Source organism: Bison bison, unplaced genomic scaffold, assembly GCF_000754665.1.
Source record: "Bison bison bison isolate TAMUID 2011002044 unplaced genomic scaffold, Bison_UMD1.0 scf7180017864270, whole genome shotgun sequence".
Lineage (NCBI taxonomy): Eukaryota > Metazoa > Chordata > Mammalia > Artiodactyla > Bovidae > Bison > Bison bison.
In genome coordinates, this window is record NW_011494842.1 from 7,993,536 (window position 1) to 8,009,923 (window position 16,388).

General features: G+C 42.9%; 1 protein-coding gene across 1 annotated transcript in view; it reads right to left on the reverse strand.

Annotated features, from left to right (window-relative positions):
• Window positions 1-16,388, reverse strand: part of SLC26A8 (solute carrier family 26 (anion exchanger), member 8) — an 81,195-nt gene that overhangs the window by 19,367 nt on the left and 45,440 nt on the right. Inside the window, exons 8-10 of the mRNA XM_010848651.1 lie at window positions 10,384-10,531; window positions 9,329-9,442; window positions 3,782-3,859 (exon numbers count right to left, since the gene is read on the reverse strand). Coding sequence (XP_010846953.1) covers window positions 3,782-3,859; window positions 9,329-9,442; window positions 10,384-10,531 — 340 coding nt within the window. The remainder of the gene's footprint in view (window positions 1-3,781; window positions 3,860-9,328; window positions 9,443-10,383; window positions 10,532-16,388) is intronic.

Genomic DNA, 16,388 nt, shown 5'->3' on the forward strand with positions numbered 1-16,388 from the left:
GTATACTGTATTGGTATTTTTCCTTCTGGCTTACTTCACTCTGTATAATAGGCTCCAGTTTCATCCACCTCATTAGAACTGATTCAAATGTATTCTTTTTAATGGCTGAGTAATACAAAAAAATATGGAACGCTTCACGAACTTGTTCGTCATCCTTGCGCAGGGGCCATGCTAATCTTCTCTGTATCGTTCCAATTTTAGTATATGTGCTGCCAAAGCGAGCACTAATAGTGGTTTATTTGTGATTGTGGCTTCAGGGACTGCCACCTCAGTGTGTGACCAATCTATCTATAAAATAGATTTTTATCTATTATGAATTTTCCAAAGCTTAAAAAGTAAGCAGGTCTTCTTTTGTAGTGAAAAGACAGTGTCTTAAATATAAGAAAATGAAGATCAATATTCATGGGGGTATAAAATCATCAGGGCCTCAAAGTAGAATACTTTAAGAAACATTTTTCAACCTTTTCCTAGCCATCTAGCCAATTAGAACTGATCCCACTCTCGGAAGTGGCTTGGATCCAGGCTTACTCTGGTTTTCTGAGGTTACTCAGTAACCAGTTGGATGCAACAAGTCAGTAAGAGGGGGGAGGAAGTAAAATGAAGTCAGCAGAAATTACTTGTTTTCCAGCTTCATCTTCTTACCAGTCAGGAATCTCCTCAAATTTCTGCAATTAGCAGGGAGATGTGGTAGGAAAGATAAGAAATTCAACTTCATAGGGTTTTTACAAGACTTCTGGCTTGAGGTATGAAGTATGAGGGCTCCCGAGGTATCTCAGTGGTAAAGAATCCACCTGCCAATGCAGGAGACACTGGAGACGTAAGTTTGATACCTGGGTCAGGAAGATTCCCTGGAGGAGGAAATGGCAACCATTCCAGTATTCTTGCCTGGGGAGTTCCATGGACAGAGGAGCCTGGTGGGCTACAGTTCATGGGGTCACAAAGAGTTGGTCATGACTGAAAGACTGAGCACACACACGGAGTATGACAGGGAAACAAATCTTTTTCATGAAATATACAATAAAATTTTTACCTTTCTGAATATTAAGATAAAACATGCTCATGTGCAAAGAAGAATTGAATTTATATATGTTTTCCATCATACAAGAGATAACATTTTGGTATAGCCTATGTATTTTTTTCCCACACAAAACTGGAACAATATTGAATACACTATTTGTATTACATTAAAAAAATGTATATTGGGTCCCTTGCTCACTAGTTGAGATCCTTGCCAGGATGCTCTACCAATTACTCTCCCAAGACTTTTTCAACAAACTACCCATAGTCATTCAAAGAAGGAGGGATAGGTGCTTCCTAGAGGGGTGGAATGGGAGAGGAAGCTCAACAGGGAGGGGACATATGTGTACCTATGGCTGATTCACGATGTTACACTGCAGAAACTAACAGAACATTGTAAAGCAATTATATCCAATAAAAATAGGAAGGAATCATTCATAGTCTAATCCTCAGAGAGCCACGGTTATAGAAATTCAGTTATTCCACTGATCAGATTGTGTTCGCATTTTCTCACCCAGCAACATCCTAACTAGATGATGTAAAGATAACGTGCCAGAACATGGTTGGCCAAAAGCAAGGGCTGTTCTATCCCCAGCATACTTATAGTAAGGAGGGGCTTCCCTGCTTTTATCACTGTGCATGTATGCATGTGTGCTCAGTCATGTCTGACTCTTTGGAACCCCACTGTTACCCACCTCTGTAAGGTGGACTGTAACCCACCTCTGTCCATGGGATTTTTGAGGCAAGAATACCAGAGTGGGTTGCAATCTCCTTCTCCAGGGGATCTTCCGAACCCAGGGATCGAACCCACGTCTCCTGCATCTCCTGCCTTGGCAGGAAGATTCTTTGCCACTGAACCATCTGGGAAGCCTCACTTTTATCACTACTCGGCAGTGAATTCGGACAGATTTTTATTTGAGATTTTTTTTTTAATTCTGATTCTTCAGGCTATAAAGGAAAAATATCACTGTCCAAAGTAAATTAGTGAGTGTCCCACCAAAAATAGACTCCCAAGAGTTATAGCTCCAAAGATGCTGCATAAGCTCCATTCTGAAGATGACTTCTGCTGGGAAGCAGAGGACAGCTTGTGTGGTAAACACAAGCTTAATCCCACCCACCATGCCTATATTGCATGGCTGGTTTCCAAGATCCCTGAATCACAAGAACCAAAGGCAGCGACAGCCTCAAGATGGTCCTGTTCTACTGAAATGTGATATTCACCAGGTGGAATTGTTGTTTAGTTGCTAAGTCGTGTCCAACTCTTTTGCAACCCCATGGACTGTAGCTTGCCAGGCTCCTCTGTCCATGGGATTTCTCAGGCAAGAATACTGGGCTGGAGTGGGTTGTCGTTTCCTTCTCCAGGGCATCTTCCTGACCCAGGGATTGAACCTGCGTCTCCTGCTTGGCAGGCGAATTCTTTACCACTGAATCACCAGGGAAGTCCCAAACATGTTTAAAAGGATGGGTATAATATTTACAACCACTCCAGTTTAGGGACTGCTACATCAGTGGGTAACCAAGCTGCTGCACCAGGAATAAAACCTCCTCCCTTGCTGCTGCTGCTTAGTTGCTTCAGTCATGTCCAGCTCTGTGCGACCCCATGGACTGTAGCCCGCCAGGTTCCTCTGTCCATGGGATTCTCCAGGCAAGAGTACTGGAGTGGGGTGCCATGCCCTTCCTTCAGGGGATCTTCCCAAGCCAGTGATTGAACCCAGGTCTCCTGCATTGCAGGCAGATTCTTTACCACTGAGCTACCAGGGAAGTCCTACCTCCCCATCTTAGTACTATCGAAAAATGACTAAAGGGAACACGGAGGAAATTTAAAAAGAAATCACGGACACTGGGCATTGACCTATACTGTAACTTAGAACAAATTGATTATAGTCAGTAATTAATGCAACTGGCATCTCTAAATGTAAAGTCATCATTCATTTCACACAAAGGGAAGGAATGGTACATAGCACATAGAGGTATTCTAGCTGAATACAGGATTAAAACTCAACTTTTAGTGTTGTGAACTGACCAAAAGGCAGGGTGGCAGCGGTGGGGGGATTGAGTTCACATGAATGCAGAACAAGGACTTCTGGAAACTGTTTAGGAAAACAGATGGCATGAATGCACAATGAGTTTCCAAGCCTGTGTTGGGAATGGGCGTTCTGGCATCTGAAGTCTATTTTGGTCATATTTAACTGAATCCTTACTTCTAAAAGCTTACTTTATAGCTAAAGCAATTTAAAAAAAAAGATTAATGAGGATGAGAAGAATCACAACTGTTTCTTGAGCGCTTATTATTAGCTCAAAACTGTTCTCTCTACATTATACATATTATTGTGTTTAACTCCTAGTTCTGTGAGGTGCTTAGTCACTCAGTTGTGTCCAACTCTTTGTGATCCTGTCTATGGGGATTCTCCAGGCAAGAATACTGGAGTGCTGAGGCTTGACAGAAAACAACAAAAATCTGTAAAGCAATTATCCTTCACTTAAAAAATAAATAAATAAAAAAAAGAATACTGGAGTGGGTTGCCATGCCCTCCCACAGGGATCTTCCTAACTCACAGATCAAACCTAGGTCTCCTGCATTGCAGATGGATTCGTTACCGTCTGAGCCACCAGGGAAATCCTGTATGGTAGAGGCAGTTATTTTAAAGGAAAGGAACCAGAAATAGCCTGGGGCAACCACTGGAGATGAGCAGAATGCAGTTCCCCTCAGAGATGCCCCCACCAAGATGTGATCTGACTCAGGCATCTGATCAGGTCTACTTACGTTTGGCAGTCTGTAGAAAAAGCGTGCCATCTTCATCATCAGGAGCAGCATGATGCCTGCGCCTACCAGAGATGCAAACTGAGGAGACAGAGCCAGTTGGAGAGAGACCATCAGGAATGGACTGGTCCCTGTCTGCAACTGAGGCCTTCTGCTTGGTGACAAGCATGTCTGTTTTTTGTCTTTTTCTTAAAAGGGGTTGAATATGTATAACCAGCTAACATCAGTGCGTTTTCGGTAAGCTGACACTGTCAATTCTTGTCAAAATGCTCAACACACACCAGGTACTCAATAAATACTCATTGACTGCACGTATCAAGGTTTCCTGAAAAGCTACAGATGGGCTTGAATATCTGAATATTTCTTGCCATTGCTTTGTGCTGTGGAATCTGAAGTCTCCTACAATCCGGCCTTCATTTCCTCCAAACTTTAACCTTCTTTGAATAGTTTTGAAAAGCCCTGGTAGACTCATCACTGCCAGCCCTAAAATCCCAACTGTTCCACCTAGCTCTTTTGGAGTTTGGATAGCTTCCCATCTAACAGCTTCAGTGGTACTTCATCTTAATACCGTGATATTCACTTTAGATTTTCCTACTTTTGCTTCTCTCTGCCTCAATGCCATTAAAAAAAAAAAAAAGAAAAGAAAGGTAATGAACATGAGTCAGGGCTGTTGATAGCAGCTCTGGATCCTGTTCCAGCTGGGTTGACTCCTCTGGGTTCGTATTACTTGGGAAGCAGTGATTCAGATTGTCAAATACAGGTAGAAAGCTAAAAAAACATAGTTCCCTTTATAATCTTAAGGCTCTCTGGACATAATCTTGAACTCATTATATCCTCTGTTGATAAACTTCCATTAAAATCATACAAAGCAGTGTAATTTCCCATGGTGATAAGGGTGGAGGGGGGGATAAAACTGTAGCCACAAATCAAAACAATAGCATATACTAGCACCAACAAGCAACTTTAAATCTAAACCATTAAATGACCATGAGGCCATGATTGTCTAATTTTTTTCCTCTTTTTTATTAGGTGTGAAAAAGACTTCCTACTGGGTTCTCTCTCACTGCTCACTGCTATTTGCCATAGAAACATGTCACTGAAAATAACTGCAATGAAATCAATGTTCTGCTTCCTTTTTTTGCCACCCCGACTGATACACAGCTATGGGACCAACCCAAGGTGGAAAAGTTGAACCCTGAGAGGAGAATGTAGGCAGAAGGATTCAGGAAAATGGATCACTGTAACTGAAACTCAGGAAGTTCTCGTGGCAAACATTTTATACACTGGGGAACTGAAAAAGGTAACTGAAGCCATAAGCTCCTCCAGCCAGTGTGCATCTCAGCCTCTTGCCACACTGGATTTTAGGGTCTAGCTTCAGGTGGTCTCACACTATAGAAGAAACTGCTTTGCTTAGCACAGGAAAACATATCAGGACTTCTCCTCCTACTACTCCTTTCCTCCAAAGTTCTTTGGATTACTTTTAGGGGAACAAAGACATACAGAGACCAAAATTAGCTGTATAAAAACCTAGTTTAAAATGACGGTCAACCAAACACTGAAATCCCATAAATCTGGCTGCTCAGGGAGGCCTGCCAATAATTGTCTGTCCCCCATGGCTGCTTCCCTTATAGCTCAGCTGGTAAAGAATCTGCCTGCAATGCAGGAGACCTGGGTTCAATCCTGGGTTGGGAAGATCCTCTGGAGAAGGGAAAAGCTACCCACTCCAGTATTCTGGCCTGGAGAATTCCATCGACTGCATAGTCCATGGGGTTGCAAAGAGTCAGACATGACTGAGTGACTTTCACTTTCATGGCTGCATACGAGAGGAGTGGGCTTTGGGATCAGAGGGCCATCTTTGGTGGTGGTGTGCCCTAGGAGGATGCATGGTGAGTCTCAGAATCTCAGACTCAGGGCATGAACAGGGCCTAGAGGCAGCAAGCATATACTAATACAACTTGACATCTCACACATGTTTTGGTTTTCCGCTCTGATTTTTCATCACTTTTTCAGGCTTTCTTGAACCAAGACTGACCCTACCTTCTTCCCGGGGACTCAACGCAATGCGAGTTCTCATAAAGCACAGCCACGAGGGACATGAAGAGCCTCAGACAACTGCTCCACAAGCAGTGGATAGAACATTACCATACACCAACCAGCACACTAGGGACCTGGGGTAGAAGCTCTGTTGTCATCCAGTTTAATTCTCACAACTGAAAGGTTATCCTTATCTCCATCTTACAGATGAGAACTAGAGCCCCAGAAAGTGAAGGTAACTTCCCAAGGTCACACGTCTAGGAACTACAGAGTCAGGTTTCAATCCACCTGACCAACTGACTCCAAAATCCAGGCTCTCTCCACTGCCCCATTTGCTTTCTCTAAAGACAATGCAACTCATTTCCTTTTGTGATGATTTCTTTTCTTTTTTAAAAATAACAACTCATTTTTAAAAGCAGTTCTGGGAGTGAAATAAGTCAGAAAGAGAAAAACAAATGCATACATGCATAAATGTGGAATCTAGAAAAACGGTACAGATGAGCCTATTTGCAGGGCAGGAATAAAGACACAGACACAGAGAATGGACACGTACCTGGACACAGACCCGGAAAAGGGGGGTGGGATGAATTGGGAGAATATGACATATGATATATACAGACTGGATGAAAAATAGTTACTGGGGAGCTGCTCTGTAGCACAGGGAGCTTGGCTCGGTGCTTTGTGATGACCTGGGGGCAGGGGGTTGTGATGGCAGGGGGTTGGGGATGATCCAAGAGGGAGGGGTTATGTGTATACATAAAACAGATTCATGACAGCACAGCAGAAACTAACACAACACTGTAAAGCTCCAACTTAAAAAAAAAATAGGGTAAAGCAGTTCTGGGAGCCTGGGGACAAGGCAAGAAGGCTCATCTTTGGAAAGCAGGGAACAAGGAAAGGAACACAATCATAGAGAAGAGAGAAGCACAGGATCAGAACTGGATCAGCTAGAAGAGGGAGGGCAGTTCGGCTGGCCTGCATCACTTAAGGTTCAGGCCAGGGCTGGAAGGGCTGATAGGTTTTGCTGCAACAAGTGAAGACAAGTTTCTAGACAGGGAGAAATTAAAGTGAAATCCAGACACATTTTACACAGTGTTTATGTATGTCAGACATACGTACACACACATAAGTGGCTGTTGGTGACCAGTCATGTCAAATAGGTTCAGAGCCAGCTCCCGAGCTTCTCTTTCCTGCAGTCCTGGGGAGCTTTGAAAAAATGAGGGTGTTCTCAGGCAGGCTGAATTTAAAAGTTCCCAGAGGAGAAGGGGAGAGAGAAGAACCCCTGCTAGGGGATGAAGAAGGCTGAGTGAGTCCAGATCAGAAACTCGGATTGGAGGTGGGGAAGCTCAAATGTGGAGGGTCAAGGGCCAGGGGCGTTCTCTGCTTGAACTGGCCATTTGCCCTGGGCAAGTCAGGGTCTTGGGGAAGAGTTTACCAGCATCCTGAGGGACATGCTTCCCTGTGAAGGGCCACTGCATCACAGAGAGAGATGTCTTTGGGGAGAACGAAGGGGAGAACGAAGCCACAGCAGAAAACAGGACGAGAGTCACTTTGCCCAACAGGCTAAGCTAAGCTAAGCTAAGCTAAGTCGCTTCAGTCGTGTCCAACTCTGTGTGACCCCATAGACGGCAGCCCACCAGGCTCCCCCATCCCTGGGATTCTCCAGGCAAGAACGCTGGAGTGGGTTGCCATTTCCTTCTCCAATGCAGGAAAGTGAAAAGTGAAAGTGAAGTCGCTCAGTCGTGTCCGACTCTGTGCTACCCCATGGACTACAGCCTACCAGGCTACTCTGTCCGTGGGATTTTCCAGGCGAGAGTACTGGAGTGGGGTGCCAACAGGCTAAAGGCAACTCCAAAGCTGGACTGAAGCCCGTCTTCCTTCCCTCCATCTACACATCACATATTCTAAACCTCTTACGGGGATCCAGAAAAGCCCCACTTCCTCCATCGTTCTCCTTCCTGAAGTATTTATGGCACTTTAACATTTATTGTATTTATTCTGCACTTAATTTTACTTGCATTGTGATTGATTTTTTTCCAACCATGTGCATCTTTTCTCCCCAAATCTGTTATGCTTGTATACTAAATAAACAAAGTGTGTGGTCACAAGTTAAAGGGAACTGATGTCTGGAAAAGCTATTTCCATTTCTTCTTATCATAAAATCCTCTTATTTTGACTTCACTTGCATAGAACATCATTGTTTTTTAACAAAACTCATCTTCCTTCTCTGATCAGACAGTAGCACAGAAGAGCTACCCCTTAAAGGCCAGTGTGTTCAGTAGAAGCTCTCTGACAACAAAACTCAGTCCACATAAAATTATACAGTCTTACTCTAGACCCATGCTCTCACCACTGCCCAGTCTTCTTTTATTAGCTTTCACCTGATATTTCACCCATAAGCTGTGACATTTTCTCTTTCCCCATTCGAGTTTTGTGTCCATTCTTCTGACACTCTAAGATTTTTTTTTAAATGTGGTCCATTTTTAAAGTCTTTATTGAATTTGTTACAATATTGCTTCTGCTTTATGTTTTGGTTTTTTGGCCCCAAGATATGTGTGGGATTTTAGCTTCCCATCCAGAGACTGATCCCACACCCGCTGCATTGGAAGGCAAGGTCTCAGCCACTGGGCTTGACACTTTACTGACCACAGCGGTGCCTCCCCTACTGTGCTGCTGTGGCTCCAGCTTGTCTTTGGCTTCTGCTTCTCTGCCTCCTGAACCCTGACTCAGTCCGTGGGCTTATTCTAGGTTCAGTTCTGATAGTTCTTTGACACTTATTCATGCTACATAACTGAGATGGGATACCTCTCAGGTTGTAAACTGAATTATCTGGTCAGTCTAAAACGCATGAATATTGGACTTAGAAAATCTCATGCCAGAAAACTGGACAGAGAGCTTGCCTTTAAAACTTTGCCACCATTCTTCTTTCCCTCTTCCCTTCCATATACCCGTATATTTAGTTTACTAATTCAGGATACCTGAAGAGGATCTGACCCAGACAATTTTCTCTTCCACAAAGGTAGAGTGAACGCAAATTCCATAAGCTCATCTAGACAAAGACTAGCGCCTCCTGTCATGTCCTTTAGGAGTTGAAAAAGTTTCTAGCCCTGCTGTCAGGAAGGCAAGAGTTGTCTTATTACTTTCACAGACTAGGACTGAGAATATATCTCCCCATAGAAAAAAACGTTCATAGGTGATAGTTGGTTTACCTGAAATATTATCTTTTAGCTTTGCTACATGGAAAGTAGCTTCTTGTGGGCTAATATATAGAAGCCTTTAACAATAATATTTTTACAGAAAATGATCTTCAAATTCCTCATTGACAGATAGCTTTTAAGACAAAAGCTAAACAAAAATTAAGCCAAGCATGAGATCCAACAAACATAATACAAATCCCTCCCAACAAGCATAACTGTAAAACAGCAGTGTGGTTAAACTAATATATAATCCCCTTCTGTGAATATACATATAAATAGATATCTCTGTATATTAGACATCAAATTCTATTGCACACACCTGTTGTCTTCCTCCAGTTTTATCCTGGATAATGGTCCTGGCAACAGCACCAGTAAACACGTAAGATCTGAAAAATGAACTGACGACATTGCAAAGGCCAATGGCTATTAAATCCTGTAAAGAAATGGCAAATACTTTAGGCCCGCCATTTGTCAAAGAAGAAGGCTGACCTGAGTTTGCACTAAAGTTACGCTGTTATTTCTTGTATATGAAGATAGGGTTGTTTATATCACTGCAAATAACACTGAAAGATTATTGGAAAGAACTGAAGGATGGCAACTCTGATTTCTTCACTTTAGCTAAAGATCACAAGGAAAGCCCTCAAAGTGAGAAAATGAGACTTTTGCCTTATTATTCTCTTTCACATGATCACTAGGATCACAGAGAGACACAAAGCACTATTTTCTTGCTTCCTTTTATACTATCCTAAAGTCAAAGCAGGACACCAGTTGAACCTGGGCCTCGGAGTGACAGCCTGGGATCCTAACACGAGGCACCAGCCCACGCCAAGGGGCTTGTGCGATCTTAGTTCCCTGACCAGGGGTTGAACCTTGGGCCACAGCAGTGAAAGCACCAAGTCCTAACCACTGAACCGCCAGGGAAGTCCCCATGTTTCCTTTTCGATTTCTAGGGAAGGGGCCAAACTCAGAATGGTTGGAGACTTTTTTTTAAAGTGACAATGACTATTTCTGGGAGACCAACTGAATTATGTTATTAGCCTAGTTTTGACAGTCCACTGTATTTCTTGTTCTGCCTTGGTATGTGGTTGACTTCTAAGGACTTGGTGGAAAGGAAGATAAAAGGAGAGGAGAGGAACCCTGCCAACTTAACAACATATGCCTCCCTACCCCGTATCTGTTCTAGGGTAACAACATGCATAGTAATTCAGGTAGCTTCAGAGGTAAGGATGTCACACTTCTCAAAAACCTTTAATTATAGCTCAAATAGTGGTCCAAGTGACTCTCTGGTTACAGTCTTCATTTTAGCAGAAGGCTCAGGTTAGAGAACAAAGATTAAAGGGTCCGAGAAAGTAATAGAAAGGCTTGTCCTCTCACCTGGTTGGAATTGACGTCATAGTTATGGAAACTGGCAATCTTCTTGCCCAGAAATACGAGCAAAGAGGAGCTCACTAAAGCTAAGGAGAACGATTCTATAAGAACTTCAGTAAGATTGCTCATATCTGGCGTTACAGGAAACAGGAAGCTGGAATAAAATGGTGGAATTATTCCTAGATAGCAGCAGTCATTATGGGCACCTCCCCCACTCTATTCTTATAACTTTATCATCCATATCAAAAGGCCTGACACTTTTAAACACATTTATTTACTGATTTTTGGCTGCTCTAGGTTATCATTGCTGCACGTGGGCTTTCTCTAGTTGCAGCGAGTGGGAGCTACTCTCTAGTGTGGTGCGTGGGCTTCTCACTGTGGGGCTTCCCTTGTTGCAGAACTCAGGCTCCAGGCGTAGGAGCTTTCGTAGTTGCGGCTCTCTGGCTCTAGAGCACTGGTTTGGTAGTTGTGGCCCATGGGCATAGTCGGCCTGCCACATGTGGGATCTTCCTGGACCAGGGATCGAAACGGTATCCCCTGCATTGGCAGGTGGATTTTTTTTTTTAAACTTTTTATTTTATATTGAGGTATAGCCAATTAGGGGCTTCCCTGGTGGCTCAATGGTAAAGAATCTGCCTGCCAAGCAAGAGATTTGGGTTGGGTTTCTGGGTTGGGAAGTTCCCCTGGAGTAGGAAATGGCAGCCCACTCCAGTATTCTTGTCTGGGAAATCCCATGGACAGAGGAGCCTGCCAGGCTACAGCCCATGGAGCGGCAAAGAGTCGGACACAACTGAGCGACTAAACAACAGCAAACAGCCAGTTACGAATGTTGTCATAGATGCAGGAGAACAGCAAAGGGACTCAGCCATACAAGGATTCCCTTCTCCCTCAGGGATTCTCAGATGGCTCAGTGGTCACAAACCCGCCTGCCAATGCAGGAGATGAGGATTCGATCTCTAGGTTGAGAAGATCCCCTGGAATAGGAAATGACAACCCACTCCAGTATTCTTGCCTGGCAAATCCCATGGATAGAGGAGCCTGGTGGGCTACAGTCCGTGGGATCGCACAGTTGGACATGAATGAGTACTCACGCACTTCTCCCCCAAACTGCCCTCCCATCCAGGCTGGCAGGCGGACCACCAGGGAAGTCCCAAGCCTGACCTTTTTTCAAAAAATTAAGAGATAAGAAAAGAAACTGAGGCAGCAGCTTGCCAAAACTGCCAGCAAATCAAGCCAAGTTACAAAGGCCATTAAGAGAACATGATGTGCTTATCTTCTAGTCTGAGGTTTCTGCTAAGTGCCAGTGGAAACAAATAGTGCGGGCAAAACTACAAAACTTGATGAAAAATGGTTTATTTACACTATTTGAGATCATACCAGTGGGTAAGCAATAGGCAGATATCATATCTAAGATGGTTTAGAGCTAAAGCCTCAATGTATTCCCTTCTAGTCAGACTCAAATCTTTCCAATTATAATTTTAGTCCTTGTCTTTTATAAAAATTGTCCTGGTTCTTATCCCATTTTTTAAAAACTGGGTAAAGTCCGCATAACATGAAATTTACCATTTTACCCACTTTTAAATGTACAGTTCAGTGGTTTTTAAATACATGTATAATATGCAACCATTACCACCATCTACTCCATAGTTCTTTTATCTTGTAAAACTGAAACTCTATACTTATTAATCAATAACTCTCCATTTCCCCCCTCCCTCCAGCCCTGACAAAAATCATCTGACTTTCTGTCTTTATGATTTTGACTACTAAGTACCCCAGATAAGTGGGCTCAAATAGTAATTGTCTTTTTGTGATTGGCTTATTTCACTTAGAATAATGCCCTTGAAGTTCATCTATGTTGTACTTAGAGCCAGAATTTCCTTCCTTTTCAAGGTTCAATAATATTCTATTGGATGGATTTAACACACTCTGTTCATTCATTCATCCATTGATGGACACTTATTGTTTCTTCCACATTTCAGCCACTGTGAGTAGCGCTGTTATGAATATAGGTGCAAAAATATCTCTTCAAGATACTGCTCTTGTGGGGAGTATAATTTGGGGGAAGTATATTTCCAGAAGCAGAATTGCTGGGTCATATGAAGGTCAGGAAGCAACAGTTAGAACTGGACATGGAACAACAGACTGGTTCCAAATAGGAAAAGAAGTACGTCAAGGCGGTATATTGTCACCCTGCTTATTTAACTTATATGCAGAGTACATCATGAGAAATGCTGGGCTGGAAGAAGCACAAGCTGGAATCAAGATTGCCAAGAGAAAAATCAATAACCTCAGATATGCAGATAATACCACCCTTATGGCAGAAAGTGAAGAGGAACTAAAAAGCCTCTTGATGAAAGTGAAAGAGAGGAGTGAAAAAGTTGGCTTAAAGCTCAACATACAGAAAACTAAGATCATGGCATCTGGTCCCATCACTTCATGGGAAATAGATGGGGAAACAGTGGAAACAGTGTCAGACTTTATTTTTTGGGGCTCCAAAATCACTGCAGATGGTGACCGCAGCCATGAAATTAAAAGACACTTACTCCTTGGAAGAAAAGTTATGACCAACCTAGATAGCATATTGAAAAGCAGAGACATTACTTGGCCAAGAAAGGTCCGTCTAGTCAAAGCTATGGTTTTTCCAGTGGTCAGATATGGATGTGAGAGTTGGACTGTGAAGAAGGCTGAGTGCCAAAGAATTGATGCTTTTGAACTGTTGTGTTGGAGAAGACTCTTGAGAGTCCCTTGGACTGCAAGGAGATTCATCCAGTCCATTCTAAAGGAGATCAGCCCTGGGTATTCTTTGGAAGAAATGATGCTAAAGCTGAAACTCCAGTACTTTGGCCATCTCATGTGAAGAGTTGACTCATTGGAAAAGATTCTGATGCTGGGAGGGATTAGGGGCAGGAGGAGAAGGGGACCACAGAGGATGAGCTGGCTGGATGGCATCACTGACTCGATGGATGTGAGTTTGAGTGAACTCCGGGAGCTGGTGATAGACAGGGAGGCCTGGCGTGCTGCGATTCATGGGGTCGCGAGGAGTCGGACATGACTGAGCGACTGAACTGAACTGATGGAAATTCTATTTTTAATTTTTTGAGGAATCAGCATTCTACTTTCCACAGTGGCTGTACATTTCACACTCCCACTAACAGTGCACACAGGTTCCATTTTCTCCACATCCTCATCAAATATTTGTTATTTTCTGTCTTTTTAAAAACAGTAGCCATCCTAATGAGTATGGGGTGGTATCTCACTGTAGTTTTGATTTGCATTCCCCAAATGATTAGTGATGTTGAGCATCTTATGTGCTCACTGGCCATTTGTATACTATCCTTGGAAAAATGTGTATTCAAATTCTTTCTGCACTTTTTGAGTCAGGTTGTTTGTTTTCTGTTGTGTTTTAGGAGTTCTCTATGTATTTTGGATATTAATTCCTTATCATACATAATTTGCAAATATTTTCTCCTATTCTATGACTTGTCTTTTTTCTCTGTTGATAGTGTCTCTTGATACACAAGAGATTTTAATTTTCATGAATTTATTGCCCAAGTCTGTGTCAGTAAACCTTAAATATTTAGTATGATAACATTAATAGTACAAACCTACTGCTTTTTCCTTCCTGGTGTTCTCTGTACATTCAGTTCTTTGTTAGCCATTTAGTTAAAGGGGGATGTGGATCTGGAAGGAACTAACATAAACTATTCAATTTTCCTAATCTCTAGCAACCTTGGATAGATAAGCAATGCTGCTGCTGCTGCTGCTAAGTTGCTTCAGTCGTGTCTGACTCTGTGCAACCCCATAGATGGCAGCCCACCAGGCTCCCCCATCCCTGGGATTCTCCAGGCAAGAACACTGGAGTGGGTTGCCAGTTCCTTCTCCAATGCATGAAAGTGAAAAGTGAAAGTGAAATCGCTCAGTCGTGTCCGACTCTTTGCGACCTCATGGACTGCCGCCCACCAGGCTCCTCCGTCCATGGGGTTTTCCAGGCAAGAGTACTGGAGTGGGGTGCCATCTCCTTCTCTGAGATGAGCAATAAAGAGAGGTTAAAAGCAATACCTAAAATTAAATTTCTGAAATGTTTTTTCTCTATCTGTACACTTGAATCTTATGATAAAATATAAGCAGAGGTTAATGTGTGGTTTTGAAGTCATTAATAACAGCAGCAATACTGAGTAAGTATAGTAGAAGGGTTATTATACTAGACTTCGGAATTAAATAGAAATGGGTTCAGAAAGTAGCTCTGATGCTGACCAGCTGTGTGAGCGTAGATGAGTAATTTAAACTTGGTAACTCTTAGTTTCCTCAGTCAAAAAAAGAATATCTTGTAGTAATACTACAAGGAACGAATGAAATAAAATAATTATGTAAAGCATCAATCTCATTGTTGCCCTTGTCATTTTTTCCCATAGGGCAGAGACTTATCTACCACAGCATTTCCTGGTACCTAGGTTGTCTGCTCACAGTTTTAACAAACTGAACAATATTTTAAATGTATTTAATCATCACCAGATTTCACTGAGAAGTAGTAGTATATGAGATTATCTGGCTGCATCAAAGTAGCCTCTGTTTTGTATGCTAAAGGTTAAGCAGTATCACCGACTCGTTGCTATATTCTCTGTTGAAGAGAATGAGGAAGTGAACAATGCTCCTCAAAAATCTTCTCATGAGCCAAGAAACTGTGTTATGTTGCCTTTCTTAGCTAAAATGATTCATCTGGTCAAGGTTAAAGAAATAATTCCCTAACAGAAGCAAGAGTGAGGCCCCATAGTCACTGGTAGGAACTATAATGCAAATTAATTGCAAGTCCTTAAGAACTCTGTAATGCCAGACTGCTTGGAGAAGGCTTTCCACTGAAAGTGATAAAGTGATGTAGCCCAAGGACACTGAGTCAGTCTAAGCAGGTGAAGACAGAAGGGATGCTGAACACTGAACCCCAGGAGAGAGGCTTGGAAAACAGAGCTATGTCTTGTCCCATCCCTGAAGGTTAATCAGACAGGTTTGGAGGTTGAGAAGGTTCATAATGTGCTGCGAGAAAAATACATGAGTCTCCCTGGTTTTCGAGTTTACTTGGGTTAGGGGATTGGCTCAACCATGGGAAGAGAGTCAAAGGCTGACCAGAGAAGAAACACAGGCTTGTCTTAGCCATTGTCCCTTAGAACCTCTGTTCTAAAATGAACTTGAGTCCCTGACCCAAATTTGCCTGTGGCCAGAGACTGTTTGTTACCTGAGAAATTTTTTTTTTTTAAGTTAATACATCAGATCAGATCAGATCAGTCGCTCAGTCATGTCCGACTCTTTGCAACCCCATGAATCACAGCACGCCAGGCCTCCCTGTCCATCACCAACTCCCGGAGTTCACTCAGACTCACGTCCATCGAGTCAGCGATGCCATCCAGCCATCTCATCCTCTGTCGTCCCCTTCTCCTCCTGCCCCCAATCCCTCCCAGCATCAGAGTCTTTTCCAATGAGTCAACGCTTCGCATGAGGTAGCCAAATACTGGAGTTTCAGCTTTAGTACCATTCCTTCCAAAGAAATCCCAGGGCTGATCTCCTTCAGAATGGACTGGTTGGATCTCCTTGCAGTCCAAGGGACTCTCAAGAGTCTTCTCCAACACCACAGTTCAAAAGCATCAATTCTTCGGTGCTCAGCCCTCTTCACAGTCCAACTCTCACATCCATACATGACCACAGGAAAAACCATAGCCTTGACTAGATGAACCTTTGTTGGCAAAGCAATGTCTCTGCTTTTGAATATGCTATCTAGGTTGGTCATAACTTTCCTTCGAAGGAGTAAGCGTCTTTTAATTTCATGGCTGTAGTCACAATCTGCAGTGATTTTGGAGCCCAGAAAAATATAAGTCTGACACTGTTTCCACTGTTTCCCCATCTATCTCCCATGAAGTGATGGGACCGGATGCCATGATCATCGTTTTCTGAATGTTGAGCTTTAAGCCAACTTTTTCACTCTCCACTTTCACTTTCATCAAGAGGCTTTTGAGTTCCTCTTC